At 39.0% G+C, this 26,730-nt stretch overlaps 2 protein-coding genes across 3 annotated transcripts in view; both read right to left on the bottom strand.

Annotated features, from left to right (window-relative positions):
* The window catches only part of tars2 (threonyl-tRNA synthetase 2, mitochondrial), a 31,033-nt gene extending 16,650 nt beyond the window's left edge, over window positions 1-14,383 (bottom strand). Inside the window, exons 1-9 of the transcript XR_013973483.1 lie at window positions 14,175-14,383; window positions 5,884-6,013; window positions 5,561-5,754; window positions 4,385-4,437; window positions 4,095-4,221; window positions 2,630-2,805; window positions 2,163-2,448; window positions 1,763-2,020; window positions 92-256 (exon numbers count right to left, since the gene is read on the bottom strand). The gene's annotated coding sequence lies outside the window, so the exon portion shown is untranslated. The remainder of the gene's footprint in view (window positions 1-91; window positions 257-1,762; window positions 2,021-2,162; window positions 2,449-2,629; window positions 2,806-4,094; window positions 4,222-4,384; window positions 4,438-5,560; window positions 5,755-5,883; window positions 6,014-14,174) is intronic.
* A 195-nt stretch (window positions 14,384-14,578) lies between these two features.
* Window positions 14,579-25,247, bottom strand: prpf3 (PRP3 pre-mRNA processing factor 3 homolog (yeast)). 2 transcript variants are annotated; one of them, XM_080895880.1, is made up of 17 exons: window positions 25,068-25,247; window positions 24,489-24,642; window positions 23,764-23,894; window positions 23,179-23,346; window positions 22,976-23,062; window positions 22,584-22,870; window positions 22,346-22,464; window positions 22,057-22,244; window positions 21,793-21,959; window positions 21,611-21,693; window positions 19,241-19,384; window positions 19,050-19,149; window positions 18,842-18,955; window positions 18,604-18,722; window positions 15,554-15,631; window positions 15,405-15,460; window positions 14,579-15,306 (listed from the first exon to the last, which is right to left on the bottom strand). In XM_080895880.1, the coding sequence occupies exons 2-17, from the start codon at window positions 24,631-24,633 to the stop codon at window positions 15,157-15,159; spliced, it is 2,136 nt and encodes a 711-aa protein (XP_080752006.1). In that variant the 5' UTR covers window positions 24,634-24,642; window positions 25,068-25,247; the 3' UTR covers window positions 14,579-15,156. The 2 variants fall into 2 exon arrangements, with proteins under 2 accessions (XP_080752006.1, XP_080752007.1); XM_080895881.1 differs by having other exon boundaries at window positions 22,584-22,846.
* Window positions 25,248-26,730: the final 1,483 nt, after the last annotated feature.

Genomic DNA, 26,730 nt, shown 5'->3' with positions numbered 1-26,730 from the left:
TGACAAAAACAAAGTGTGACAAATATTGAAACAAGGTCACTTCGTTAGTTATTCTTAAAGAAATTCAATAAGCCAAATATATGGATCTTACCTGTTGTGTTGGTTTTAGACAGAGCATTAAGTATCCCTTCAGGTGTGATATCAACACGTGACAGGATACTGGCCAAGGCAGGGCTTGGAGGGGTTCCTTTGGAGGCTGCTGATTGGCCAGATGGGGTTGTGGGTGTCCCAGGAGATGGACGAGGTGATGGGCTTGCTGCAGAGAGAAAGATCAAAGCAGCCCCAGAAATTTAACAAAATTATTTTAAATGTACTGAATCAAACAAAACGTCTTAAACTGGAAAAAATGTTCTGTGTTCCAACAATAAATTGAAAACAACATTAAAGTTAACCAGCAAGTATGAGCTGCATGGTCAACAACTGACTTTGCTCATTAGTCTGTTCCACAGAGATCCCCTGTTGTCCAGACATAATTTAAAAAAAACAAATCATTGAGCTACGCTGGGTGATGTGCGTCTTCTTTACACAGAAAAATGTAATGGCGGCTTATTTGGAAATGGCTCCACAGATAATTAACCACAACCACTTTTACAGTTTCCAAGAGAGTTGTTCATGTAATGCAGAGGTCATTACATATTCCTGGAAATACTGTTAACATTGCTTCACTAACCCATTGCAGGCTCTTGAGGGAGGGCTAAAATGAGTGAGAAACATAAGCACATTTGTTGATAATTTCAATTAGCATTTCATATTTTGTGAGCACAGTCAGGGTTGAAGAACATCTAGATTCAAGTCTGAAAAGATAAGTGATCAATGTAGTTAATTCTAGGACATTCAATTGAAAATGTTGTAATGAATACAGATTATTATAAAACAAAAAGTACAATCAGAAAGTTCTAGAATTAAGCACATGGGGAAAAAAATAACAAAAATATATAGTGGCAGCTGCCAGTTCTACCCTTCAGCTTCCTAGTAAATGCACCTATGCTATGAACTGGAAAATTAGGTGATTTTCAGATAACCTGACCACTGACCCTTAACCTTGATGTCAAGGTCACTGACATTAAAACTCATCTGAGCTTTTCAGTAGATGCACCTACAGTATGAACTCATTCTCGCGTTATTGTATTCACAAACTTGGGTTTCTAAACCACCTGCCCACTCAGCGGAGTGAGAATGAAGCTTTTATAGCAGAGAGGCTTTAAAAAACAAACAAACAAAAAAAGAACCTAAAAATATTCCTGGATTTAAAATCTCCCTTTCAAAAATCATATTCTCATCCATAGCTGATCATCTTTTAGGTCAGAACTTGAAGTCCAGGTCTGTCCCCTTAAACGGCTCCTTCTGGTATGTATGGCCGACGGTGAACACACCACAGTTCAGTTCACGGCGCTTGCGCTAATGTTTTCCTTGACATGCCCTAAAATGTTAGAGCAGAACTTCACATTGACTCTCTGAAGTTCACAGTGCACAAACCTGTAACTGTCCTGATCTTACAAGTTTCAATATCATAGTCTCATCACCACAGATGATGGCCCACAAATGATGTTTGCTGTTGATGTGGAAAGTAGTCTGGAGGAACATAAGAAGCTGATCTTAGAAGGAAGATAGCCTAAATTAATATCAAGTAACACTTTTAAAGCCCGTCTAGTCCTGGATTTTTTTTTCACAAAACAGAACAGTTTGTCTTGTTTTTTTTAAATTTTGTCTAATAACCACCAAGCATAACACAGAAAGTCTTGTCCCTCTTCCACAAACATACCTGTATTCTTCATGGCGGAGGTTAGCGAGCTGAGAATGGAGGTAATCTTTCCCAGGTCCACCTTGGCCAGATTGACACCCAGAGGGGTGGCTGGGGTACTTGTAGGAGTAGCAGATGTGGGAGTCACTGGGGTGGTTGTGGTGGTAGTAGCAGAAGCATTGTTCTTAGAGGCCTTCGCAGGCGGATTTGGAAGCTTTGAAGGCGCATCTGACTTTGCAGCCTTAGACATGGCAGCGGCTGGCTTTTCCTTCTTATCATCTGAGAATGAAGGAAATTCAAAGAGCTCATAGATTCTCAAAATTGAATCACAAGTTTGCAGCTTTGCAACTTAACTTTCTAATGAATTAATTTGGAGACAAAAAATTATATCATAGCACAACCACAGATCTAGGACACTCACCCCCTGCAGTTGCAGCATCAGTCTCTTCGTCAGACATATCCATGTCCTCCATGTCTCTGTTGTCACTCTGCATTTCTCCTTCATCCATGGCCTTTCCATCCAGATCTGGATCGAGCTGGGCTCTGCTAGCCACCATTGCCATAAAGGGTGAGTCAGAGCCAGTGGGGGAGGGGGCATCTTCAGATGGTGAGGGGATGGGAGAGTCCTCAGGTCCAGGTAGAGTGGACTTGAGGGAATCCAATTTCCTTTTAAGACTGGCCACACGATTGGCAAATGCGTTGTAAGCCTGAGGAGAACGTCGAAGAGAGAAACAAAATTAAGCTCAAACAGTGGAATAGCTGGATCACCAATCAATGAAATAAATTAGTTTTAATGTTTTAAATACAAATGCTTGAATATTTCCACTTTAAGACCAACTAACTCTAATTGTTTTGATATCTTTACATCTTACAAAAGACAACACCTACATTGGCCACAATCTTAACTTCCTTGTACTGCATCTCGTAGAAAATATCTGCGTTTCCCAGAGCCTCCAGCAGAGGAGGTCCTGCTTTCAACTCTTTCTCCAGGAAGCTGACAAACTCCTGCAGCTTCAGGCTGCCATCCTCAAAGTCCTTGGCAAATTTGTTCCCCCCTGCCTTATCTAACACAAGAGACAGTTGACAAGCAAGCCATTAAACACAAGGTTTACTCAATTTTTAACAAGTTAAATCAGAAAAAAAGCTAACAGAACAGTCAGAAGGTCAGTGCTGATGCCGAATGCATCAGGGGAAAAATAAATAAATAACACACTTTTTTTTCCAGAGAACTGCATCCCGCTTAACAAGAATAATCCATTGACCTATCCATGAACCCTTTTCACCGATGCCATTCTCAGAAATGGTACATGGGCCTTTTCAGAAATAAGATGCAAAGACTTAACAGCCATTGTTTACGGTGTGTGTTTAATGTGTGTACTGGCTGTACAAGAGCTTTCAGCTGAGGCTAGAGAAAAACTTACCAGTACTAAAAAACATTTCAAATACATGTGGAGAATTCAAATCTCCTCCACATGTAATTTGTTTAAATTATTTCATTTATAAGCTCAGATATCAGGGAACTAAGCACAGTTCATTAGTGAGTTTTGCACTGAGATGTTTAAAACAAACAAACAAAAAAAACTCCCTGGTGATAAAGCTGAGCTGATGCATTTCAGAATGTGAGAACACAAATGTCTGTCCCAGTCAGACTGGTCATTACTTGGGTTTTTAACCTGCACTGTGGTTTCAGATTGTGTCAATATGCAAGCAGCACAACTAATAGTCCCGTACGTCCACCACAAGCTAGTGCTAATCACGTGTTCTGCTGCCCGCACACTACATCAGGGAGCACCCTCGCTTAAGAGAAGATAGATTTCTCTTATTATGAGCATGTCTTAAGCAAACAGTTTCCTTCAGTGTGCTGCATGTCATAAAGGACAAATGTTGAAAGATGAGACTAAATTTTTAGATTCTGTAACATAGCTGAAGCAGACTAATTTACAATAAAATACAAAAGTAAAAGCAACACAGCAAATATCAGATGAAAATGAATTGGCTCACTTTAACAAGTGCGACAATTTGAGTTGTTGATATGAGTATAAAGTGTTGTGACAGTGAGGGATGTGTTGCCTTGTAGAGAACTATTTTAAAAGGACTTTAGGTACAATTAAAGTACAGGTGTGTTGTCTAAAACCATCACAAGTCCATGTTTTTATTGTTTGTTTTTAACTTTACCCTCCATGCCCACACCAAAGGCCTGTAAGAAGCCAGGAAGACCCCTGCTAGTGATATGTATACTTGTTTTGACAGGCTATGCCAAGGACATAAAAATCCAGTATATTTGAGACTTAAGAGAAAGTACAGAAGACAACAGGTGTGCACTGATGTACAAATAAGCCCAGTGACATCTGACCTTTAAGTCTCTTGAGGGCCTCCGTGCTGCAGACATCCACCCGGAGAGCTGACAGCTGCTTTTCTTGAAACTCTTCTTCGGCAACAGCTTGCCTATATTTTAACAATTGTTCAATGAGGGAGTGGGGCTAGAAGAGAGAGAGTGCAGATGATTTAACATCACAAGATGTTGTTATATCGTGGTTGATTTTCAGGCTTTTTAGAAAAGAAAAGAAAAGAAAAGAAAAGAAAAGAAAAGAAAAGAAAAGAAAAGAAAAAAGAAAAATCCAGGAAAACACAAAGAAGGCCTACCGTGAACTCCGCCACAATCTTGGACTTCAGGGCAGCTTTGGAATTAGCAGGAGCTAGAGAGTAAAAATAAATTACTTTAAAAAACACTGTAAGGTATCTGGAAATATTCCAAACAGACAGCGTTAACTTAAGGATGATTTAGTAACCTATGCCCACACTAATACGTTTTCAGCAGTGCCCACACTACCTCAGTATTTTAGCACCTCAAACGGACTTTTCGTTAAACTGCTGACTTTCAGTTTTCTTTGAACAGCGTTTTCCCACACACATACTTTATTCAGCAGCGCCACCAAGTTATATTTTAAAATTTATTGAAGCATTTTTAAAATTTATATTGCTCATCAATGTACAAATTTTATAACTAGCAACCTACAATACTCCCAATTACCAGCAGGTTGACCAGAGGAGTGTACTACCAAACAGGAATTGAATTTATTGAGGTAGGTCAAGGTCACTGAGACTTTAGTTTTTAGTTTGAAAAAGTTTCGGAAATCCTAGGTGACTATTTCTCAAGTTATCGCATTCACAAACTTGGGAGTTCATGTTGCCTGCCCACCTGCCCAGTAGGGTGCCGACAATATCCTATCAGCTTCTTATGGATGAGGGGTAAAAAACAAAAACAAAAAAAACTATTTCATCCATCCATCCATCCATCCTCAGAGGCTGGGTTGCAGGGGCAGCAGCTTAAGCCAAACCCAATACCAACTGTAATTAATCATATTCTCCCATGTCTTCACAATGTGTCTTTATACTCTAATAACTTGAAATCAGCAATTTTGCTTCATTTTCCTTCGTCGTTTAAAATAACCATGAAGTGAATAACTGACTTTAAAACCAACTAATTAAACATCCAGTATTTACAGCATAATATTACAGCATTACATTGAGATTGTTAATTTCCTGTTTCCTGCTACCAAGATGACCTTATAAATATATTTAATATATTTTAATATTTTTGAATAACATTTTCACCTTGTCATCATTTCAAGTAAAGAAAGTTCTGGTCTTTCTTTTTCTGGACATTGCTGTTCTTCCTAAGTAGTCATTTCTGCATCTACCATACGTAACACAGTCATGCAATAAGAGTTTCCTGGCATGTTAGTAAAGAATATACAAAAAAAAAAAAAACCAAAAAAAAAACAACACACTGACAAAACTCTGAAGTGACAAACTGACCATTTGCAGGTGTAGCCTCTTTTTCCTTTTCCTTTTCCTTTTCTTTTTCCTTTTCTTTTTCCTTCTGCTTCTCTCGCTCCTTTTCCTTTTTATTCAAGTTGGCTTTGAACTGGGCAATGACCTCCTCGGGATACACACTTCTTTCTTCCCAAATGGAAAAGATCCTTTCCACTGACCTGCGAACCTTCCCATCTCTAACAGAGTAAAATGATAAACAACACACAGACCTTAATACCTTTTCAGTGATAGGCATGACAGGTTAGAAGAGAAACAAAATGCAGTGATGGCTGGACAGTACCGTAGAACAAACACTATGTACTTACTTGATGAGCTGAGCAGCATTAGGAAGGACCTCTGAGAAGGCTGAACGAAAAACGATGGCATTCTTTCTTTTGCAGTTTTGTATCACATCGTTGGCAAGGTAGAAAAGATTCAAGCGGTGATTGTTATCAGCTGAAAAAAAGAAAAGCAGAGAAATAAAGGACTCAATCTGGAGTTTAGATCACTATTAGCCTATTTACACTAGTTTCTACTTGGTTTGACCCGATTCAATTTTGGTTGTTTTCCCATTGCAATTGAGTACAACCTGAGGTGCGTGGGGTTGTGATGTCATTTGTATGCAACACAAACGGCATAACAAAGGAGGACATTGAGGTGATGTACGAGTTTCCTCGTTGCAGGGTTTCAAAAATGGTGTTTTTGATTTTTGTCAAGGACATGCTGTCACGATTCATCAAGTTACACCACTGACTAGCCAGAGTTCAACCACTCTGGTGACTCAGTTACTGCAACTTTGCAACTGTTACCTTAACACAAAATTTCTGCTTTTGTGGAAACATGCACATCCAGTGAAAGCTGCTGCTGGATGTGAATGCAAGCCAACATTAGATACTGTGCTTACAGATGAAAGCAGTATACTTGAACGCCAACAAGGGAAAAACAAGGGGGCAGGGATAGCTCAGTAGGTAGAGTGGTGGCCCTATGATTGGAAGGTTGGGGGTTCAACTCCACTGAACGGCTACCCTGAGGTACCGTCCCTACACACTGCTCCCCGGGCGCTGCATTGGTGGCTGCCCACTGCTTCACTGGGTGAATGGGTTAAATGCAGAGGAACTATTTCCCTATGGGGACTAACACATACACATACACATTCAGTAATTTATTCAATAAACAACAAGGTATAGTCTTAGCCTCAGGAGCTAGCATTGCCCTCTTTTGCCGAAATGACTTCTGTACGTGTTTATTCACCAGTCTTTGAAAATTTTAACAAGCTTAAGTCAAAGTCTTCCAGAAAAAAATTCTTGCATGTATATCCAATTTCAAATCTCAATAAAACATTTAAAAAGAAATCAAATATGATTCAATTATTTTTCAAGTCACTTTTTAAATCGCTCCTTGGTGAATTTTCTGACTCTGCTAACTATCATCCTCCTGCTGAAAGGCTCACCAATTTAGTCAACTTGAACTTTTGGACAGATGACCCGTGAAAGCCATCTGCAGTCTACACCAAACATCTCTACTGTTTCTCTGGCTAAACCACAACATCTTTGACTTATTTTACCGCATTACTGTAAGAGGCCTGGAAAACTGGAAAACTTTCAGTTACCATCACTGTAGAGATACTATAGCTACAGCAAAAAGCTGAAGATCGTTTCTTCTTGTGATGGTCTGGATTAGTCAACTTATGCATACGTTTCCATTTCAAGAAGGAATACAATAGTGGCAGGACACAATGAGTTTTGCTGCTTTAGGGAGTAAACAATACTACTGGTTAAATTCTGGATTTTGGGAAATAAATGTCGTATCTAAAAATATCTAAATCTCTTAATGTGTTTTTTACATTTGAATTAGACTGGATTATCACCTCAGTCTAAAACAGAAGCAGCCTTTTATAAACACAATAATCTACCAGTAAAAAATAATAACAATAAACAAGAAGAAAAGGAGGTGAAAGTATTTCCTCTGCCTCAGCTCTCACCTTGTTACCTTCCATTATATACAGCAAGCTGTGCCAAGATAACTTTTTGAGTTGCTGACCTTTTAATTAAACCCCCAAAAGTCAGCAAATTTTAGGCTGGTAAAACAAACCTTTAAAAACCTTTTTTAAGTAGTTTCTTAATAGCAATAATTAACATACAAAACACAATATTATGCATTTAAATTTAATTTGAAACTATTAAATCAGTTCCATCATAATATCAATTTTAAATATCAGTGAAACCTGTGGCACAACAGTAAAGACACAGTGTCAGTCTGTGACTAAGCACGAGGAGCTTGAGCGGCCTAATTCTCAACCTGTGGAAACTGAGGTTGTGGCTTCGTTAAATCTCTGCATGTGCATTCCCAGTAGTGCTGTGACAGCAAGGAAGGTGAGTTTAACCACCAATTAATTAATTATCCTTTCACAACCAATGCCGTGCATTTTAGGAACGTGTAAATTGTAGGAACAGAACTTAAGGGACAACATCTTTGTATGAAAATTAGTGAAAACACCCAAACAGCAAACAAATCAAATTTTAATTTGCGTGACAGGAGATCTTTCTTCAAACTCTAGGGCTGCTCGATTATGGCAAAAATGATAATCACGATTATTTTCACTGAAATTGAGATCTCGATTATTTGACGATATTTATTTAACAATAACAATGTATTGAATAATGACTTTAAAGAGTGTCAAAAAATAATATAAAATAGTGTGCAAATACTGATAACAGTGCAAATGTTTGCAATATAAAAAACAAATGAAAAATGTAAACATCTATGTTTAGTGAACTTTGCAGTGTTGCTCTGTGGTGCAGCTACGACACTGTAGCAAAGTTTACACACTATGTCTACTTGATCCACGTCTGACTCCGCGAACCCATAATGTTTCCACACCACTGAAGTTTTTTTTACCTTTCTTTTCAACCAACGGCAGTCACTCTCCTCTCCAAATAACTTCTGCTTAGCTTTCCGAGCTTCCCTCGGGTCCTTTTAATCAGTGGTCCCCAACCCCCAGACCTCGGACCGGTACCGGTCCGTGAGTCGTTTGGTACTGGGCCGTGAGAGTTGAGGCTCAGGTGTGAAATGTATAGTTTTCAGGGTTTTTATCGGTTTTCAGCGTTATTTTGTGACACGTGTTCGAAATGCAGAGAGGTGCGCTCGATTTGCCACACAGAGCAGCGAGAGAGTAAAGCACGAGGGAGGGGCTAATAATCGGCTCAGTCTTTTTTAATGATCGTTGAAAGCCCAGATCGTAATCGAGATTAAAATTCGATTAATTGAGCAGCCCTATCAAACTCCGCTCTAAATCATACATTAAAACTTTATTTATGAGAGACTTGCGTGTGAAATAATAAAAATGTCACTAAGTAGGACGAAGTATACATACTGCTATTCAACATCATGATGTTAGTTGTTATCCTTTAATAACAAGTATTGTTGGGCAGAAAACTGAGAAAGATTTATTTTAGAATCTATATTATGCATGATTAGACAAGATAAAGGAACAATGAATGTTTAATTAATGTAATACTGTTTCACTGTGTTCAATTTTTTCATCTTCTTTGTTTCTACTTTAGAAGTGATTTTCCCCCACTTGTTTTTAACTTTAACTGAATTGAGAATTTACTCAGTCATGTTCCTTTTGAATTACACATTACCTTTTTTGTTATGTCAAATTTATTTAAATAGCACATTTAACACAGAGTTGACCACAGTGCTGTACCTTAAAGTATAGAGCCCGCTCCCAGAACTACATTAAAATACTTTGTGTATTATAGATCAAGATGTGTGTCTATTCTAATAAACTGAAAAACTGACTATACAATAATGCATTAAATTACAATTAGGTAAAAGATACAGTATTAAGCCCAAAAGTTGGAAAATTACAACAACAACAAAAATACTCAAAGTCTACAAAACTTCAATATGACAACAAAGCTTAAGAGTTTAAAATAAGCAGAACTGAACAGAAAAGTGAGACAAAACTGAGTTTAAAAACCCCCCAACTAAAATATAAAATAAAACAGGTACCACAGTTTGACAGATTTCCTTTCTTAAAACTTGGCATAAAAACTGAATCAGCCTGAAAAAAAACCCCCAACAAAAAACAAAACTCCACTGCCTGTTGTCTATGTGGTGCAGTAGTTGGTCTGAATTATCCATGACAGACACTTTTGCATCTAAAAAAAGGTCCCTCAAGCATTTTTATCATCGTCCACTCAGACCACTGAAAAATGTTACTCATTACATTTATTGTGCTGCCTCACTCAAATGAGTAGTGAGAGAGAACAGTTAAGACGGGTTGACCTCTCCATGACAGAGAGCATCTTTAGCATGGTTATCAGCAGCCGGGAACATTATCTCAAAGATAAGAGCAAGCCTCACTCCAGAGCATGTCCTCTACAAACGTGTATTTATGAACCGAATCATCTGTAAAATTTGGAAACTTGTCATTTTGGACCGGAAAAATAATATTTTTAATTTAATTTGAAGCTTGATTTGTACTTATGGACAAAAGTCATTTGGGTTTCCTTTTTGCACATTATTATTTTTTTGTTTGAATACTACTAGCACTTTAATTTGTATTATCTAATATTTTTATTTATTATTTTCAAATTCATATGTTTCCTGGGTAATTATTTTAATTTTCTGTGGGATGAGACAACAGGATGACAGTCACAGGTGGGCAGACTTGAGCAGGTGAGGCACTGGAGCCTAGAAGAGAAGGTCTGCCCAACAGGACGAGGAGATGAGAATTACTGAAATAATCATTGACTAATCAAAGAAAAACTGGAAGATTATTCAACTACCAAAATAATCTTTAGTTGCAGCCCTACAACAAAGTCCCTTCTGATCAGTTTGCTCTGGTCTCCATCAGCACACAAAAGCTCAAATGGTACACAGCAGTTCATTTGTATTGTCAGCATAAGCTAATCTCATCATTGTTCTGTGGGCAGCCATGCAGGGTGGGAATTATAAAAAAAGAAAAGGAAAAGAAAAATGCCCACATAGTAACTGGACTTAGCCACTGAAACAGAACGTCCCATTGGACAGATTAGCTTTCTAAAACACAGGGCCTGAGCCTGCAAAAGAAGAGCCTGCAGCAATAGTGTGTCTGCTGATTTTGTGTGTTTTCAGCACTTTTTTTTCTTTATTTATTTTCATACCAATAGATCACATGCTCAAGATTAGAAAACATGCTTAAATACTGATGGTTCATTTCAGCTTTCTAAATTTTAGTTCATGCTAACTTTCTTGCTGGAGTTTATGACTACTAGGGCTGTGCTATCATATATCATTCATGATAACACTGGTACAAATTCTGAAATGATATATTACTACAGAAACATCATTTGTTTTCTATTACAGAGTGTGCCCAACAACAGCATTAAGCCCAGGCATGTCTGAGAGTGAAAGTAATTGTTAGGATTATTAAGATTTAGTATGTGAAAAATTAGCTTCAACAACCTCCAACAATCTACAGTACTTTGCAATATATGCAAGAAAACTGTTTCCACTAAACGTGGAACACACACACACACACACACACACACACACACACACACACACACACACACACACACACACACTTTTCTACTTGAAAAAAACAAAAAAAACAAAGTACAACAACAGAATGAAAGAGGACCTGCTAGCAGCTGTGATGCTTCAACCAAATATAAACAAATGTCTCCACCGAGCAGTGCTGGAACACTCGCTAGTTGCACTCCATATGACAGGATGAATATTACTTAGGCCGTTAAGCAGTTGGCTAAAAACCTAAACAGAGATAACATCCTAGGTAGAAAATATTCTTCAGTTTTATTATGCAGCAACTGAAGAGTTACAAAGATAAGTTTACTTAAAAAAATAAAAATAAAAATAACTACACTAAATGTTAAGTAGTTATGTTACTTACAGTTTCCAGGAAAAACACTACCCAGGGTACATACGGGTTTACATGTTACTTATGCTGTGTCACTGGCTATAATGCTGCTACTACAATGACAGTAGCTCATTAAAACATTCCTGAAAGGTGCAGTGAACATTCCTGAAAGGATCAGGAAAGTCATCAACCAGGAACCAAATTTGGTTTGTGAATCTGAACAATCTACAACAGAAACAACAACACAGAAGCACTATTTCAATATGACTTTACCAGCACTTCAAGCATCTATTTCATTTAATCATGCATGCACCAACATAAATAAAGAAGCACAGAATATGTAGGGCAGTTGGCCTGCCTTGTTCTTCCCACACAACTCTACAAAGCTGATGAAATTTATTTACTGCAGGCTTAAAAATAACAATCAGCCCATAACCCATCAAAACCTATACAAATAAAGATAAAGGCAGCAAATGTATTTCTAATAGCAACGGATAAGGAGGGAGAGACTTATCAAATGTACTGTAGACACTTAAGGGGCACAAATTAAAGAAACGGGAGTGAAAAAACTAAAGTATATTGCAGAGACTTTGACTAGCTCTAAATAATACAAACAGGTGCAAATTTATATGGACTTGAGGGAAACTTTTAAAAACAGCATTACTACATTTTCAAAACATGATTCGGTTTGTTTGTTTGGGGGGTTTTTTTTTTAAGCAAAGAATCAAAGTTTTCAAACACATCTCATCATCATCCATGAGAATCTGTCACAAAAAGCTCACCTAGCAACTGACCAAAATGCATAATCCTCCTCGGCTTTTGGGTGAGCTGTCTTTTTGTTAGCAAGATTACGCAAACAAACTACCAGGCCAAGGTGGAGAATAGGAAAAGGAAGAAGCCATTACATTTAGTGTTGATCTGAATTCGTTTCTTTAAAAACGCACGGTTTGGCATTGGCAGACAAGTGTGCTGATTAACTGCCCTTCCACTGAATTGCTCCACACTGCGATCCCGGCTGGTCTTATTAGATTTATTATGCAGGAGGATTCATAAAAACTCATAAGATACAAGTACATGGAGGGAGTAGAGATAAGAGTGCCGCCTTGAAATGTCAACATAGTGTTAGAGTGCAAAAGCAGAGATGACTGTAGTGACTAAGGAAATGCTTTCAAGGCTACAAGGCTTGATAACTTGTTCTATTATGGAGGGCTCTTTTAGCATTTAACCAACACAACTAACTAGCAGCTATTTATTTTTTATTATTTGGCCATGACATGTTTTGGGATCTAGAACTACATCCAATTTAGGGTTTTGGGGAGTGCTGAAGCCTACACCAGATGTCACTAGACCTTAATAATGTGAGTCCTTGACAGGTTGCCAGTCCATAACAGGACAAACACACAGAGACAAAACCATCCACACACACATCCAGTTTAAAACCACAAGTTAACCCAGCATGTATGTCTTTGGACTGTGGGAGGAAGTTTTAGTACCGACAGAGAACCAACGCATCCAAAAGGGGAACATACAAAGTTAATAAAAAGCATAAGACATAAAAAGCAAGATCTATGAGCAATTGTGTTTCCAATATATCTGACATATTAACAAAATATTTCTGATGTAGCAAAATATTAGTATATGTTGATTTAAGAAAGCTACAATGATAAGACTCATGCCTCTTATGAGACCTCTTTACACTCAACATCTTAAATCGGAATTACTGGTACAGATATAAAATTTTATTATTTAAAAGTGCATTTCAGATATCTAGCATTGAGGTTGAAAGGCACAAAATTACATCCTTACTAGATAAAAGTTTAACCTAACTAGTCAGGATTTAATATCAAACAACGTAACTTCTACTTCTAATGTAAGAACTGTTGCGCACGTGTACTCTGCTACTTAAGATATATTTAATTAGAAACCAGTCTAAACACGTTATGGGAATGTCAACGGGGATTATAACACGTCAGAACAAAATAACAACTATCTAACACATTTTAAACAGAAGCCAATAGTAAAGGGTGAGGTGCTGTAATTAAAGTGTATTACACGATATCTACACTGCACATACCCACTATATGGCATTATCGTTAATACTAATCTGACAGGAGATAAATGAAGTGTAGATAGTTTAAACGACGTTATCACCGTTTGTTTGGAAAGTTTGGAACTACAGCTAGTCTAGTTAATTTTGCATTTTTAGTATAAATGTTAAATGAGCTTGTCGGTAAAAATTAATAATATAATAACAATGAAAGGGACATACGAGTTTAATTTAAGTGGATCGCTCCTTTATCGCTTCACGCGTCCTCTAAATAAACTATGCTCGATACGACCAGCCGTCAGGAACAACTCAAACCACCATGCACCAACTAAAGCTAACATGCAGCTGATTAAATCAGTCTAAAAATAATATTTTTATCATGTTTGCTCTTCGGCTTAAAAGCGCAGTGCCGTGAACCCCGGGAGGCCCGACTGTAAACATCGCTAGCAGTAGCTTTGCTAACATTAGCAGCTAATTTCAAGCAACGGCAGCGTTAGCTTATAAATATGCTGCATATCAAAAAACTTGAACTTCGTTCAGGGGGTAAATTATTGCTCTTTTGTGCACTAAACAACTTTGTCCCTAACGCAATAAACTGCAGCCGAGTTTTGCAAACTGGTAGCTGGTCCAGACAGAAATGCATTTGAAAAATGGCTAAAATGCGCTAGCTAGCGGATTAGCTTCAGTGACAAGCTACTCACATTTCTTGAGCCACTTCATCCAGTAGCGGACGATAAGGCTGTGATGTCTCTTGTTTTCAATGCACCAAGCTGAAAGTCCTTGTATTGACTCCATAGTGTTTGAAACTCCCTGAAAACGCCGGTCCAAAGACGCTTCCAGAGCAGCGGTGGAGCTGCGTGAGCCGTGACCACTTGCAGCCCCTGAACCGGCCGCCATCTTTCCAACTCTGTGGTGCTGCTGGGGATGGAGGAGCTAAACTAATGAGGACTTCTGGGGGTAAAACACGCCCCCCTGTTTTACTTTATTAGGAGAGCAAAACTAGAGCTACAAGCACAAGCGCAAAAGAAAACAGTGCACTACCAAAACCTAATATATAGTTTAAATATTAATAAAATAATTCAGCTACAGAAAATATGGTGGAGGCGGCGCTTAAAGTTGGTTTATTTGAGATGGTCACTGTACAGAGAACTATAGCAACAACTGAGTCAAACTCCTCCTTTTACCTAAACAAAAAAACTAAACACATTGAGGCATTTTAAACTGTGAAAGATAGTTTTCTCTAAATGTGTGGGGCATCTCTTTATTGAAGTGCTTTAGTCAAAGCAGTTTTATTTTCACCAAACTTCAATCTTTACATAACCTGACAGTTTCTCATCATCTCATCACATGTCTCATGTAATGATTTCCATAACATAATGCAATCTGCCAGACTGTATTTAATAATACAGGAAATATCTAACAGAAGAGTCTACTAGCCAAAAAGATGAACACTGATGCAGACCTACATACATACTGTTCCTACACACATCCTGATCGGTCACACATTCTCACAAAAATATCCACACAGGGTCACTGTTCCTTGTTTTCAATGTTCAAGTCTCTTGATATCGCCTCTTTCCCCTGCAGCAATCAGCAGTGAAGGCTGGCTAGCTGTGAGGCTGTTGATCTGGAGGTTTGTAGGAAGAGAGCCCTGACTGAAACTAGATACTCCGCTGACAAGTTTCAGTCGTCTGTGGTCTCCAACACACTCTGGCTCAGCGCTAGGTCCCAGTAGTGTTCAGTGCCATGCTTCTTGAAGTGTTCTCTGGCCATGCTCTCTGTGGGGCACTGCTTGAACTTAATCTCTCCATAGCTACGCTCTTTAGCTGTTCCCTAAAGAACCAAAAGGAATCATTACACTTGAGCAACATCACAAAAAACAAATTGTAATTAAAAGTGAGTACGCAACAGAAGGCAAAATATTCACTCACCTCCCAAATCAACCAACACTTGTTGTTCCTCTTCGTATCATCATCACCATCTGGATCTAATTAGGAATAAAAGGCAGAGATTTTCATCTCACTAAAATACTGTATATGCTTGCATTTGCATAAAGAATCAAAATTCAAAACAATCTCACCATCTCTCTTGCTGTTGTGTTCCTCCCATTTGATTCTGTGCATCATCAGCCTCTTGAACTTTTTCTGCGATTTGGGCCCTAAAAGGAAGGAGAAATGTAGACTTAGGCCCAATTCCAATCCAGTCCTCTTCTTATTCTATTCATTGTTTTGAAATGAAGGGTCTAATACATTAAAGCACTATTTTAAGCCAACTACTTGTAAATCCCAAAGAGATTTGTCTCTCCTCCTGGGATTAAGCTGCAGATCTTTCATTTGTGGGGCAAACGCATAAACCCCAACACTATGGAGCCACTAATTCCATGACAGTGTCAAAGTAAATAGCTCTTCTGGTAAATTTGTACATCACTTTATATATATTTTATGAAAGCGCTTCCTAATTTATTCATTGTTTTTATTTTTGTTGTGATGATGCACTGGCAAACTGTCCTTTGTACACCACCTCCCACCCTGTGTTAGCAGAGATAGGCCCTTACATTACTTTGACTTGGATACATCATTAAAATGCTAATAGTGAATAATAATAATTTTAAAAGAGATACGAATGTCAAAAATTAAGAGGTAAACTATGGATATGAATGCAAACTTAAGAGGTTGTGGACATGGACTAGCAAAATGCATGTAGAAGAGGGTAAGAAGCAATACATAAAGAAAAACTTTATTGCTTGACTGACGTGTTTTTGACTTGTAGCTTACATCATAAAACAATTCAGACAACTTTTTATGACCTTAACAATCTAACTGTAGTATGTTGAAGATGACACGGCCAAACAGAAGGAAAAGAAGGACCCACAGAGACAATTTATGGATGTAATGAAGGAGGACATGCAAGGGTTGGTATGACAGAGGAGGACCCCTAGGACAGGGATAGAGGCAGATGATCTGGTGTGGAGACCCCAAAAGGGAGCAACCAAAAAGATGAGGAGGAGGAGAAGCACAAAGCGTGCAGCTGTCTATCCCAAACCTTCATTATGAAATCCTTTAGCAGCCCCAAATGTAATACACCGAGTAGTGGATAGAACAGACCTTAAACTCTGACTGTGTTTATCCCATTGCTTTAATTTCTGAAGCAGTACCAGGAAAGAAATTTTGTAGAACCCAATTAATTGCCTTCTACATGATTTCAGTAGTTTAGAACCAAAGGGAACAACTCCAAGAATTAAATGATTACATTCATACACTGGGCTCTCACTAACATTTCACACCCTAGCAGTTAGGCAAATTAGCAGTGGGGAAAAGCTTGTGATTAAGGGCTCACGAGCAGCTTTATAACAAATCATCTACAGATTACTTTTAAAAAGAGCTTTGCAGAAACTTCAGGTGCAGAATAGACAATTTTTATTTGCATTTCTGGTTCTCATTCTATATTCTAACATCTATATTTGCACATGCAAAAGTAGATAGTAAATGTCTGGAAATTTGCATAGCTTAACAAATAGAATTCTAGTCAAAAACCTTTTCATAAAAAGAAATACATATAGCTGTACAATTTTTATGGAGATGGGCAGTATAAACGGTATATGGTAGAGACGATATAAATTTGGCCAACGGTAGAGATTTTGACTTCACCCCTCTACCGCTATAGCGCATGTTAAGGGTGTCATCGAGCTGCACCTGTTTTGGTCGAAAGCATTGCAGTGGCTACAAACAACATCATTTGCAAATTACTGCGCTTCCTCCACTTCCATACCGTTGATTCATTAATGCTGAATTCTCTCGCCGCTGCTCTATTCCCATGTTGTTGCAGTATATTAATGACTAACCTCGTATTGTGGATGGATTATCTCAGTTGTTCTCCTGACTGAAGTTTGGTCCGTTTATAGCATCCTGCCATGCAATTGCATTTGTCACTAACCACCAGAATCCCTCACGTTAACTTTTATCAAGTGGGGAAAAGTTAGCGTTCATCCTTCAGCTTCACTGTGCTAATGTTATGCTAATGTAGCTGTTTTGCTAGCGATCACGTAGGACATCATTATATACCAGCTAGTCCGATTTCAGTAACCCTACAAAAGTCACTGCTGTTTACTTTTCTGTCTTCATTTATGTTGGAAGTGATAGAAGAGCTGTACGTTTTAATTTTTTTTATTAATCTCTCAGTCAGAACATGGCATATCATGTTTAGGTGGAAACTAGCAAGCTAACTTCCTGCTAACTTCTAACTCCGTTCAGTTTAATAAATTCTGTTTTCATGGATGCCTGGATGTTGAACTTAATTGTTACACCTGATAAAGCAGCAACACTGATCATTTTATTAAAGATGAAATAATTTAGACAGTTTTTAATTCTCAGTGATGCCGCAGTGTTCTTTTGACTTTGGGACCTGAAGAGAGGGAGTTTTGGACCCAGATTACTCTGCAAGGCTCCTGACTACGGTAGCCGTAATACTCCGGCAATCCATCAAGCAGTGCGCCTTCATAGCTTACCAAAGTCGTACTAAAACATTTTTGACAGATTTCTGCGCACCGTGTAACACATAAAATCGGTTCGAGGTCCGTAAGCACAACCAGAATTCATACATAAGGCACACTGTCAATTTTTGAGATAATTAAAGGATTTTAAGTGTGCCTTATAGTGTGTAAAATATGTTATACAGAAGAAAAGAATATATATCGCGATATATATCGCTACCGCACATGCTTCAAATTATACCGCAATATGGATTTTAAGCCATATCACCTAGCCCTAGAGATCGTTCATGAGAGCTAACCAATGCAGAATCAGACATGTATCTATAGATACAAGAATCTGTTCATTAAGGGCTAAGTGACACAGGCTTAGAACAATTGGAGACTCACCAGCAGTTGCTGGGAGTCACAAGGGGGCTCTGGTTACAAAAAGGTATACTGTGCAGCAGCAAAAACATTCTTGTGACTGCTTTGGTTACTAACAGGCTGCTGCAGTTGCCTGTAGTTTGCATGGAAGAAGCCAACTTGTCTGCAAACGCTTGCTAAACACTCTGTGAGGAATAGGGAAACTTGAAAACTGTTTATTACATTAAGGGTAATAAGCAATAAAACATGTCTTGGCATCTGTTGGTGTCATCACTTACCTCCTTCCACCACAACAATGTTGACATCTTTGTGCAGAACAACTGTGCCTGTCAGGTATAGCTGGTTGGCATTGGCTTCCACTTTAAACTTCTTAGAAGGATTTTGCAGGTTTCGAATCCTGAGTAGGGAAGATGCTTAAATCAGTCACACTTCCTAACAAACATACTTAGCATTATACATTTTACTATTAACTACTGTATTTTACTTATGAGCTCGCTGCTCCCTTTAAACACACACCTGTACACTGCGATGTGAACACCATTAGTGAGGTCTTCTTTTAACTTCTTGACCTTCTTCTCTTTTCTTTGCTCTGCTGTGAGCTTGCGAGCTGCATTGGCCTCCTCGTGGGCCCTGAAATGCAGAGGGCAATGTTAGACAAAACCTAGGGAAAGCCTCTACAAACATAAACAAAAGGATAAATATGGAAATTATCTGTGTTACTGACTTTTGCCTCTTGGCCATCTGCGCTCTAACATGTGCTTCTACTTTTGTGGGGTCCTGAACCGCCTCCGTCCCCAAGACTCTCATCAGGTTGGAGATCCGCACTGAAAATAATCAAAGCAAACATCAGTTGAATTCTGTTTAATCTTTCATTATAATAACTTTTATTTATTGTGGTGATTTGCACATGCGTACCTTTGGGCTCTGGTGGAGGCATCAGTCCTAGACGAACCTTCTCTTGCAATTCTTTCTGTCCTTCCCTCCGTGTCTGCCGTCTAAGTTTCTTTTGTTCTTTCTTCGTCAAGTATACACCTAGAGTTACTGGCTTATCTGTGTCAACTAAAGGGGAAAAAAGAAAGGAATATATAACAGCTAGTGATACATAAACACCACTAAGATATTTGAAAGGGTGTGTGATTATGTTAAGAATTGTTATTTTTTAATTATTATTTAATTTATTATGTATTCTTTTTTTTTTTCAAGTATGTTCTTAAAAAAATACAATGAAATAAAAATAACCTAAAAACCTACAGCAGATGAACAAACTGTCAAGAAGCGATTCATAAGGAATGAAAACAGGGATAGGCTGAAGTATGCCAAATTACACACGAACTGGACTGAAAATCAGCAACAGATCTTATGGCGTGATGAATCCAAACTTGAAATGACTAGGTCATATCAACATCTATATGCACAGAGAAGATCAGGGGAGAGGTGGTGTCCAATGTTCCCTCTAATTTTTCATATGTCTGAGCGAACACAAACTCCTTGAACGGTCCCTTGGACCACTGTGAGCAACAGTAGACGTGTGCCTTGTGGTCACACCAGCATCAAATCCATCCAAGTTACATGGAGTCATGTAACTCTCTGTCTGCAAAATACAGTATATAATGACCAATGTTGGGCAATTTAATTATATAGTTACTTCTTCAAAAAAGTAACTGAGTTATGCAAACAAAGTTTTTTGCAGCTGTTTACCTAAAAATGCAGCCAAGGCATTTTCTGCATCAAATTTGATGCCACACAAATTATTTGTGCCACTCCAAAAATAATTTCTATCCACTATGAGATAAAGGAGAACAACAGCCTGATACCTGCAGGCCTGACAACAGGAGATTTATCACTCCTGTAACATTCAGCAGTCGCCTCACTGTTCTGACACACACAACAAAACTATTGACTACACTACACACTAACTACACAAGATTTGCGCTAAATGTTGCAAATCTCTCACATCTCAAAACACCGCCGTCATTCCTAAAACTTCCCCCTTCCTAAACAACTAAATGCCATGTTGCCATATCATTTTTTGATTGGTCGACGTGGTACATTTTTCGACCAATAGGAAAGGGTGGGGTTTTTTTGGTTTTGTCTTTGCTCACAGGCGGAGAGTGCTTTCGAGCATTTTCCTCATAAAACGCAGTTTGTAGAGTTTCTTCCCGCAGTAAATATAAACAACGATAGTATTCAGGAAGAAAACCAAACCGTCAATTGTTCCGTCTGCCCTGCTCACATCTCCAATGGTTGTACACGTTGTCTTTAACGTGGCTAGCTTTGCTAGCTAAAACACCGGTGTCGGCACATAAGGACGCTGTCATAGCCTGTCAACGACGTTGATTAGCTGCGTATATACGAATGTGAATCGCATCGTTGGCTGGACTATGGGAGAAGGTGGCATCGTTCTAATCCCATACGGGAGCAGCCAGTCACTTACTGACTAACACTGCAAAACAGAATTGTTAAAGTATTAATTTTAATTTCAATTCAGGTTAGATTATTTTTTTGTGCGCAATGCAGATTTTCTGTGCGCAGAGACCGTGCCAGCAGTGCGCAAATGCGCACGCGTGCAGCTTAGAGGGAACATTGGTGGTGTCTACATCCATCTGTAAAACACGGTGGAGGCTCTGTTATGGTTTCAAGCTGTATTTCAGTCTGTGGTGCTGGAAAGCTTTTCAAAACTGATGGAATTACGAACACAGAAAATTGCTGAGATTTTGATAGACTATGAATGTGCCATCTGGAAAGCATGTTACTGACAACAGCTTTATTTTTCAGCATGACAATGCTGACAAACACGCTGCCGATGCAGCAAAAGCTGGACAGAAAAAGACACAGTGGAACACCATCAGTCATGGACTGGACTCCCCAAAGCCCCATCCTCAACATTATCGGAGCAGTGTGGGATCATCTTGACAAGAGAGCAGAACAAAAACAGCCAACATCCAAAGAAGAGCTTTGAATATCCTTCAAGAACCCTGGAGAACTTTTCCTGAAGACTAGTTGCATGTTGCTCATACCACATATTGACCTTCAAGCCTATTAGAATTGTAAAGCCTCTGTTTAGCCCTAATATACTGTATTTGTATGTATGGTTGCACAAGTTTCAATAACTCACTGTACCCATTTACCATTTTAATAGCTAAATATATTAATATTAATTAATTAAACTGAGTGGTGGCTCAAGACTTCTGCACATTACGGCATAAGGACATTTTTAACAGTTAATAATGATTTTGTAGGACAAAATCTCTTTTAACTTACACATTTTACCTCCTATAGACTTACCTGGTGGGCTCATTTGGGCAGGATGTTCCACCAGGCTGGTCACACCAAACAGCTCTAACGCTTCAAATTTTGTGTCTGAATTTCTTAAAATTAAAAATAAAAAAAAAACATTATTATTGCCATGTATTCCACACATTCCTGATAGCAAACTCAATGTTTAAGATCAAATTTTGATTTCTTACATGTCTATGTTGGAAGGCAGGATGAAAGAGTCCCACCACTCAATATTGGGAACCTGTCCCTCTCCAATCTCCTTTTTAGGAGCAATCAGTGCTAGCTTGGTTGAAGCCTGGATTCCTGTCTTCTTTGCTGCCTGGGCAATCTCATTCTGCAACCTTTCCAACTGGGCCTGATCCATACAAGAGAGACAAGAGACATATGATGACTTTCTTTTTCTTAAATTCTAAATATTCTCTTTCAAACAACTGGGACAGGGTTGTACCAACCTTAGTTCTAATTCTCTGAGCAATCTTCTCAAAGCGTCCCTGGTCATGGAATTTGAAAGTCCTGCGTGCACGCTGAGCTGGAGGAACAGGCACACGCTGGTCGAAGTAGGATGTGGACTCCAAGTCATCTCCGGGCTTCTCCTTCAGCTGCTGGCGGAACTGCTCTCTCTTTACTGCTCGAATGTTAGCTACACAGGGAAAGAAACATGTTTTGTGGAATATCAAAACAAAGAAAACACATTGTGTATGTTTGTGTACAAATACTGGATCAGTGTATCCATGTATGTACCTTTGAGCGTAGGCATGCGGTGTGTGAGTTCAACCTCTTTGCCACTGGCATCTACAGTTCTTCCCTTCTCATCCAGGATAAGAGGTGTCGGTTTGTTCACCTCCTTGGGTTCTACTTTGCTGTAGTTACACATAAAGAGAAAGCAGTTCAATGTCAATTGAGCACAAAGACATCACCTACTTTTTTCATGTCTTGTGCACATTTTAAAATTGTATATTTATAGTCTGACATCACTTACGGTGGAGCAATCCCCATGGCATGTAGATTAGCTAGTGCCACAAAGTTTTGTGGCCCAGTGTTCCCCAAAACCCCGAGGATGCCAGGTTTCATAGCTAACTGGGACTGAATGCGAGCCTGTAGCTCAGCAGCTTTACGGGCCTTCTCAATTGCATCATTCATGAAGCTGGCAGCCTGGTAGGGAGCGATGGATGACCCACCACCAGCTGCTGCAGCACCAGCAGTGCCAAGAAGTCGAGAGAGTGGAGGGCCATCCAGCTGTGACTGTGAAGTGGGAACAGGCAACCGCTAGAGTCAGAAAGAAGTTAGAAAGGTTTTAAATAGAATTTAAAACCTGAAAAGACTACAGTTCTTTATTCAGTATGTATTTTTATGGGAAAGAAATCTCATTACTGTTGTAGCAGGAGCTGGAGCAGTAAAGCTTAGTTGTTTCTTCCTTTCTTCGATCTGTTTTGTGGCTGCTTCCATCATCTGTTTGATCTGTTAGGACAGCAAAAGGATTCAGAGGTGACTGACGAAGAAAATAAACCGACTATACTTACATATACACACACATATATATATATATATTGTCTATTGCACCAAGTATTATGTACCTGTATTTTGGTGAGCATGCCGGGGCTCTCTGATGGAGGTCCTGGTATCACCTCAGGTTGCTCCACCTCCTCAAAACGGGGGACTCGTTTCCTCTTTGCCGTTGTGCCATCTGTTGGCTCGGGAGTTTCTCGCGCTGCGCCTGTGTCAGCCTCTTCACCAAACACATCCTGAGTACAGCCGGCAAACACACAAACACCAATAAAAATAAAAAAAATAAATATCTTATGCAGCAATTAAAGTTTACGTAAGAATAATCAGTATTGTGTCAGTGCAGTCCATGTAGAACTAAAGTTAAGTGCCATCTGAGTGAAACCTCAATTAAGCTTAATGTAGGAGTAAATCAAGTGTAAGGGGATGTTTACATTGAGGTTTAAGTTAATCAAACTGAGGCTTAACACAATCAGTCTAATCACTGCATGCATTGAATGTAATGTATTTATTTTTCTTTAATACAGGTCACTTTTGCATGTGAGCGTGTTAATATAGTCAGTTTTCTTGTCAGAAAACTCCCCACCTTCAGATCTAGTTATTCAGTTATATAATGATAATATAAAGCATAAACATTTGCTATGATGTTAGGCTACCTTAAGTTCTCTCTTGCGGTTTTTTTCTCCAGATCCTTTGTTCCCACGTGTGCTGCGGCTCTCCTCGAGGGCTTCAAAAAGTCGCTCTACAAAACCTCCAGCAGAGTCATCGAGAAAAGGACGCAGCTGGTCTGAGAATGATAAATATGAAATAATTAACACTCTGAAAAGAAAATAATGTTACCACAGAATGGCTTAAATACCCACATAAAAATACACACTATGAAAACCCAATACTGACATTTAAACTACAGCACCTGCAGAAGTCAGTCTAACAGACCGAGCAATTATTTCCCAGACAGATGAAATAAATAAATAAATAAACAACCAAACAAATAAAAGCAATAGGCAGCTTTCTTTGTACTCACAATCTTTCATTTGAATGAACAAATGACATGAGTATTTTAACTGGACAGCAAATCTATTACCTTTGCAAACAAGCCCTGCTGATAGCTACATCGCAGATCTTCACACCATCATTTTTTGGGCTGGCTGTCTGCACTATGTTAAGAACCCACAGCTTGGTAGTCATGCCAAATACTCCTAAGAAGGCCAGATAGGTTTTCAGACAGCTGTTGGACTCGTTTCTCTTCAGTGATGGGTGCATTTTGTAACCCGGTAAAACAAATCACCCTGGGATATGCCTCTGATGTCAGAGGCACTTTTGGCTGAACTGAATCGTCACCAGATCTCTAAGTACATAAGAGATATTTCACCGTACTTACCTATGGTCTTCCTTTTGTCTAGTCCCTTTCCCACACAGTGCAATGCTGCAGTCACCACAGTGGGCTCCGAGAAACCCAGCACCTTCTTCACAGTGCGTTCTACCCATGGCCTCAACTCCTCCACCTCCCGCTTTGGAAGAGACATCCTCCAATCCTGCAGAACATCAAATACTTATGTCATGGATTATCGCTACTGAGCATGGTTATCACTTAAATATCTTCGTGATTTCTGGCCTTAATTAGTCATATATCACACAAATGTGATAGTCCCAAACATGAGCTCCAAAACCCGCCGTCCTTTATCCACATAGCTACAGCTGCTCTGACACAGACGTTCACCAGCTTCCAACTAATAAAAACTCCCATATCAACAGTCAGTCACTCCGACCTTGCTGCACTTTGTTAGTTGATGAGTGTTAAGTCAGACTGATTAAATTAAAGCGCCAGCCCGTAGCAACATACATTGCTAAATCAATCACATCCGCCAAACCTCCCTGGTTAGATGCTAACTAACGTTAGCACACCGCTGTACGCGAGCTACCATCACAGGGGAATAACTACTTCATGAGGCTTACAAACCTTAGATTACTCTTCTGTCGTAGTCAGCCCGTTTAAGCCGTGGAGGTAAAAAGAAAACCGATGAAGACTTAGACGCGTAAAACACTCAACGTGCCAAGTTTTCTGCAAAACTTTCTGTTTAGACGCGCGTCCGCACGACGTTTGTTTCAAGCCCCGGAACAGGAAATGGATACAGCTTCTTCTTCGTGGACTTTTTCGCAGAGTCGTTTCGTTTCAAGTGTGCGGTGTTTCCACCTAGCTGCACATGTATGGAAATAGCCATGTTCTCCACAAGGTAAAACGTATTTCTCCCAAATAGTTTTGAAAATCTGAGGATTAAGGAAATTTATTTATCCGTTAAAGTTCGTCCTTGACTACGTTAACATTGTGTCGTTATAGCATTATGCCCATAGCTCAGGGTTTTTCTAGAATTAAAACTGTCCTGTGGGTGTGACTATGCACACTGCATTTTATCACAGTCCTGACGTGTTCACTTTCAAGCCCATTTTACTTCAACTAACCTTACACAAGCCCCAATCAGTTTTCATTTTCACCAGCGAAAACACATTAATGAATCTGCCTATTTAGCTTGGGTCATATTATAAGAGGCACGGCAGTCTTTGGATCCTGGATTTAAATTTAAGGGAAAATTCTCCAACAGCACAAAATGATGGTAGAAGAAGTAAAACATATATAGAAAAAGTTCTTACAATTTATTTATTTATTTATTTATTTATTTATTTTAGCAGATTTGTCTGGTGATACACGCAGTCTTTTGTCCATTTAAATCAAACTAAGCTAAATGACTTTCAAGTTTTTGGCATCATGTAATTGCAGAGCAATATATTTATAGAAATTCTAGCTGAACATTAGGTGTAATAGGAATAATTAGGTACTGGAATAATGGGGTTATGGTTAGGTTCAGTTCTACGCTTCTAGTTTACACATTCAAATTGAAGTCTTATAGCAAAGCAGTTGTAAAGTCTAAATGTGTGTGAGATGCCAGCTTTAGAAGGTTATGTCTTCTAGTTTCTGAGACTATGCTTCTTTATCTTGCTGGTAAAATTCAGCATAAGCCTACCACTAAGTGGATCAGCAGTGACTTGGTGGTTGTTAAGAGGTTAAATCTTTCCCCTGGCAACTTCAAATACCAAAACTAGTTAAGGCTGGATTAAAACTAATGTTTTACATTCTGGGAACTAAGAGAGTGATCTGAATTGCAAATAAAAATCCAAATTGAATAGCTGAAGAAGAGCTTTGGCAGAGAGTATTCACATTCTTCTCCTTTACAAGGTTCATGATAGGGCTTTGTCTTCATATTAAAAGCGCAGTGTTTCAATGATTTTCACAGAACTCAAACTAGTCATAAATATTGCCTAATTATTAACCGCAGCTCAGTCGTGAACCCAGTCCCCTGGTAAAAACATGAGATTATCAGATGATCTCCATTTCCTTCCCCTGAACGCCTGCCTCCTGACTTTTTTCCCTCCCTTTGCATGATGTGGGTCAACTGCGTGCACTTATAGTAGTGTGAGCATGAATCAGTTGCAGAGAGCCCGAGGCTATACCAGGCTGCCAAATGACTCGCTCTCTCTACAGCAAGCCACATCCACGCTTTCGCTCACAGTGCTAATGCTACGTGCAACCATCAGGAAGAGGTGCATATGCAGCATGCTTTAGTTAC

The sequence above is a fragment of the Rhamphochromis sp. 'chilingali' genome (assembly GCF_963969265.1).
Source record: "Rhamphochromis sp. 'chilingali' genome assembly, chromosome: 11".
NCBI lineage: Eukaryota > Metazoa > Chordata > Actinopteri > Cichliformes > Cichlidae > Rhamphochromis > Rhamphochromis sp. 'chilingali'.
The sequence above is the reverse complement of the archived record's forward strand: the minus strand, read 5'-3'. Positions and strand labels throughout refer to the sequence as shown.

Coding starts and splice junctions, on each gene's coding strand:
- prpf3 (XM_080895880.1), bottom strand. CDS start 24,633: ATGTCTCTTCCAAAGCGGGAGGTGGAGGAGTTGAGGCCATGGGTAGAA. Junction 22,245..22,345: donor CCGCATGCCTACGCTCAAAG/GTACATACATGG, acceptor TTCCCTGTGTAG/CTAACATTCGAGCAGTAAAG. Junction 15,307..15,404: donor AGTGTTGGTTGATTTGGGAG/GTGAGTGAATAT, acceptor TTGGTTCTTTAG/GGAACAGCTAAAGAGCGTAG.